The 4,837-nt window shown below is 51.9% G+C and overlaps 1 protein-coding gene across 1 annotated transcript in view; it reads left to right on the forward strand.

Annotated features, from left to right (window-relative positions):
• The window catches only part of TMEM54 (transmembrane protein 54), a 13,140-nt gene extending 8,746 nt beyond the window's left edge, over nucleotides 1–4,394 (forward strand). The window contains exons 4-6 of the mRNA XM_015417774.1: nucleotides 1,054–1,242; nucleotides 2,523–2,657; nucleotides 4,228–4,394. Coding sequence (XP_015273260.1) covers nucleotides 1,054–1,242; nucleotides 2,523–2,657; nucleotides 4,228–4,320 — 417 coding nt within the window. The 3' untranslated portion in view covers nucleotides 4,321–4,394. The remainder of the gene's footprint in view (nucleotides 1–1,053; nucleotides 1,243–2,522; nucleotides 2,658–4,227) is intronic.
• The last annotated feature ends 443 nt before the right edge of the window (nucleotides 4,395–4,837 follow it).

The following is a 4,837-nucleotide window of genomic DNA, read 5'->3' on the forward strand; positions in this document are numbered from 1 at the left end:
GGCCTCGGAGCCAGGCGGGCGGGGGGTGGAGGACCGGCCTTGCTGCCGCTGCCGAGCCCGTCAAAGGGGGGGGAAGGACCGGCCTCTCCGCCGTTGCCTCCGCCGCGGAGCCGGGTCGGAGCCGGGCGGGGTGGGGGGTGGAGGACCGGCCTCGCCGCCGCTGCCACAGCCTCGGGGAGATTGGGGGGGGATGGAGGAGACGGAGCTCTTCTCCCCCCCGCGAGTATCGTGGGTCCCCCTCTTGTAATTACTATAGCTTAAAATCAGTGACTGCGATTTTTTAAAAAAGCCCTCTGATGGTGTGTGTGTGAGGGATATTTGGTGGCTGGGGACAGGGAGAGGGGACTGAGGCAAGGAACCTGATGCTAATGTGAGTGGCACCTCCAAAAATCCATGCCTTCCTATCCTCACAGCTCCACAGGAGGCCCATGCAGCTGAGAGTGTCACATTTGAAGGCTGTCCTGTGTTTTAAAAAAACCTCCTGTGGACAGGAAAGCGGCAAAGAGAGGGGTCTGACTTATCTCCCTGCCCTCTCTCCCAGATCTGCTGTAGCTGCTACATAGCAGAAATATACCTTTTTGTAAATTTCAAGGAACTCTTGAGAATCCAAGCAATAGCCCTGGGATTTCCCGGCTGGGAGATTTCTCCATGCTTCCCTGGAATTGGGGGGGGGGGGGGGCTTTGGGGCGGGGGGGTGTTCCCGTGGATTGGGGGGGGGGGGGGAATCTGTAGCTCAGGGGAAGAGCCACTGCTTCACATCCAGAAGGTTCCAGATTCAATTCCAATTTAAAAAAGGGCCAGGCAGTAGGTGAGGTGAAAGACCTCTGCCTGAGACCCAGGAGAGCCGCTGCCAATCTGAATAGATGGTACTGACCTTGATGGACTGGTGATCTGATTCAGTATAAGGCGGCTTCGTGTGTGTTCATGTGCGTATCCTTCCCCCATATATCATTTCTTTTGGTGCAAGGACAATTGACCCCATATTTGCTTCCTCCCCAACTGTAGGCAGCCATGCTAATTTTTGTTCTGAACCAAATGTTCACTCTGTTGCAGGGATGGGTGGTCTTCTCCCTCAGCATCAGCAGCGGCTTCCTTTCCTTGTTCTGCGCAGTGGGGCTGGCCGTCTCCATCATCTTCACTTTTGTCAACAATGGGCGCGCCCTGCTGGCCTTGTGCACTTTTGCCAATGTGGACTTCATCCAGATTGTGCACGAGTGTCCCTTTGACCCCACCCGGGTCTATGTAAGTGCAATGTGTGTGTGCATGTGCGTACAAGATTCCTATGACAAGAAAGCTCTCAAGAGAAGCAACAGAACAAGCTCCCCAGGGTGCCTGTGGAATCGCATTCCTTTTCCCCTTCTAAGGGTTGATAGGATTTCCAGTAGAAGAGATTTTCAGTCATTGTTTTAGGGTTTGGGGGTGAGGGTTCCAAACTTTCTACCTCCAGGAACCCTTTTGATATAGACTTATATGCCAAGGAACCTCTGCATGTCACAGGGGTTTCTTGGTGGCACAGTTAAGGCAGGGCACCAGCAATGCCAGATGTTTTTATTTTACAAAATGTATACTCCTCCTTTCTGCCCTCAGAAGAGCCACCAAGGTGTCTAAGAAATTAAAACATACATAATAAAGCCATATTTTAAAACCATAAAGACCCACATACAAAAACATAAAAACCAGAGGTCATTTCGGGGGGGATCGCGGGGGATCGCAGTTCCCCCGGGTGAGGTACGGGGGGCGGGGCACATGACGGAGCCCCGCCCCCTGCTTCTGGCCGCCCCGCTTCCGGCTTCCGGCCCTCAGGAGAAGAGGGAGGGTAAGTTGCTTCCTCCCTGCCTCTCCCCACCCCTGCCTGCCTGGGGCCAGGGAGGGTCTTCGCGGGGCTTCCTTGCACTCCCGTCGGCCTTGCAGGTCCACCGCCGGGCCCCTCATGGGGCTCAGCAGTGGAGTTGCAAGGCCGCGGCCGGGACCGTTAGGGGCGGGGTGTGTGTTCTTATGACACACTTCTGGTGATATCAGGGGGTGTGGCCTTATGACACACTTCCGATGATGTCAGGGGGTGTGGCATATGCTAATGAGTTATGCTAATGAGTTCCCCTAGCTCTTTTTCTACTAAACAACCCCTGATAAAAACTATTAAAACATTGGGCAGGAAGGAGGGAACCCTGAGGGAATGCCAGAGAAAACAAAAAAAGTCTTCCCCTGCTTGTGGAAGATGGCAACAGAAGGGGACAGATGAGACTCCTGGGAGAGACTGTCTCTGGGGAGAGAGTTCCAGAGATTTGATGCCAGGAGGTTGGGATTTGCCAGTGCCTCATACAAAGGGGCAGTGACACCTTCTGTCCTGGGGTATGTAGATTGTTCTATGGAAGGGAGCATGGAGGGCAAGAAGCCATTTTTGGTTAGAGAGCAAGACAGTGCATGAGATGATCCAACTGTGCAATCCTCTGGTTCAAAACCAGATAGATTAGGGGCTTTGCTCAGGGGGTCATTTGCCCTCCTCCTCTTCTGCCTCCCTGCAGAGTTCCACACTGTGTCTTTGGGGTCTTTCGCTGCTCCTGGAATGTGTAGAGATCATCTTTAGCATCCGATGCTTCCTGATCCTGCTCCAGCTCCTGAACCTAAGGCTGTGTCGCAGAAGAACTCGCAAGAAAAATGTGAGACCATGCCCTTCCTGTCCTGCTGAGGATCTTGATGCCTTGGGCCCTGGAAGAAGGTCTTGCCATGCCCTCCCAGCCCCCAGGTTTCCCTGTATAATTTCCTTAGTCTGTCTTCCAGTGTGCACCTGCAGGAAAGAAAAGTTTGGTAGTGTCTCAGCACTGCCAACCCAAACTGATTTCCCGCAAGGTGGCATGTTCTAATCCGTTGGGAAGACTGACCTTGATAACACTGAATCAAACGTTATGGATTTATCATCCAATATTCCAATTCAGTTTCATGCCCCTCTGAGGCCTTTGAAACACTTCTGAATAATTCAGCCTCATTTCAAATAATTAGCAATTAGCAACTGACTTGTAATTAGCATCTCATTAATTCTGGTCTCAACTAGTTTGCAAAATACAACAGAAAAAATGTCCAACCAGTGGATTCTCCGAGCATTCCAACCCCTCAGTGTCACTGTGATGTCTCTGTATGCCGTCCAGAGAGATGCTGGCTGCCCAATGGCCTTTTGTTAGCATTGCCAACCTCCAGGTGGTGCCTGGAGATCTCTTGGATTTATAAATGATCTCCAGACTACAGCAATCAGTTCCCCTGGAAAAATGACTGCTTTGGAGGTTGGACTTTATGGCATTATATCCCATCTTCTCCAGACTCCTCCCCCAAGTATCCAGGAATTTCCAAACCCAGAGTTGGCAACACAACCTTTTGTGCTTATCCTGGAGGAAGTCTCGCAGGGGAGTTCATCCTCCCCAGTAGACTGGAGTGGTGAATTCCCCCCCCCCCCGTAGTCAGCAACAGATAGTTTCTGCCACACCTCTGCAGTGCCAACTTTCTGTTTATTGGGGGCTGTGTTTCCCCTGGGCTCTGCCATGGGGGGGGGGCAAGAGGAAGAGAGACCATACTCCAGTGCTGTGCAGGCGCCAACAAGAAACCCCTGGAGTTTTGTTTGTCACAGCCCTTGTATTATGAAAGCGGGCCCTGTTTAGTCTCCTACTGAACATGTCGCTGACTGAGGCAACCCCCTCCCCAGCCCCTTTCAATACTATTCTAATAATGCTTGTAGATATTGTATAGTTGTATTACTGGAAGCTACTCAAGGGAGCCAGTTTGGGCTAAAAAAGCAATTGCAGTGCCATAAGTCAATCCCTACATGTTTTAAGCCTTTGGAATTCTTCACTGTGTGGAGAGTGCAGCCACAAAATGGCTGGTGCAGGAGGTGGATCCAGCCACAAATTGGCTCCCACAGCTTACCTTCAGTCGCACAGTGAAGTTCCTTGTGTTGTGGTAGCCAAAGCAACGTTTCTAAAAATGTGCAGAGCCAATCAAATCAAAAGGTGCTGGTGGCTGCCGTGGCCTCCACAGGCACCACATTGGGTGTGGAGAGGGATATTTGCTCTCCTGTCCCCATGAAAGATGGGGTTGACCAGCCTGGCTTGTGAGTTCTCCCTCAGGTGGGGGAAGGGTGTTGTTCACTGCCTCTGGGTGGGTCCCCTCCAAACAGGCACCGCCATGCATATGGCCTTGTGGTGACTTCCCTATGTTCAGTGCAACCCTTCTGCTTTCAAGGTCACACTGAAGTTCATCACAGCCGAGAGCCGAGAAGTCTGCGAGGGCAGCGATCTCCTGAGCCAAGAACGAGTGGAAACTGTGTGGCTCTAGCAGCAGCAACCAGACACTGATGGCACCGTATGGACTCTTCTGTGCTGCTTCCCGGCTTGACCGCTCTCGCCATTCCAAACCTGGCAGGGAAGACGGCCTGCTTGATCTAAGGGGTGGAAGCAGCTGCCAGCCGGGCTGGGCTAGAGGCCTACATTCCCTTTCCTGCAATGATTAGTACATAGAGACTGACGCTGAGGTATCTGTTCCAAGCTACTCTTCTTCAAGAACAAATGAGCAGCTGTGGGCACTCTCAACTTTGTGAGCATCTGAAATGACTGTGCAGGCCGTTGCACTGAGAACAAAAAACCCCACACCTTTATTTTGAAGGTCTGAAAAAGAAACAAGCCCCACAATTCCTCCTGACATGCATTCCCAGGATGGGTGGATTAAACAGCTGCTGTTCCTTTCTCCAAATCGCTGGGCCAAGGATGCTGTTGATTTTTTCAGAGATGGAAAAGCTCCCCACCAGGTGATTGTGGCTTCTGGACTGACTTTCACGGAGGCGTGTGTGTGTGTG

This window comes from Gekko japonicus, unplaced genomic scaffold (genome assembly GCF_001447785.1).
Source record: "Gekko japonicus isolate JY-2015 unplaced genomic scaffold, Gekko_japonicus_V1.1 scaffold203, whole genome shotgun sequence".
In the NCBI taxonomy this organism is placed as follows: domain Eukaryota; kingdom Metazoa; phylum Chordata; class Lepidosauria; order Squamata; family Gekkonidae; genus Gekko; species Gekko japonicus.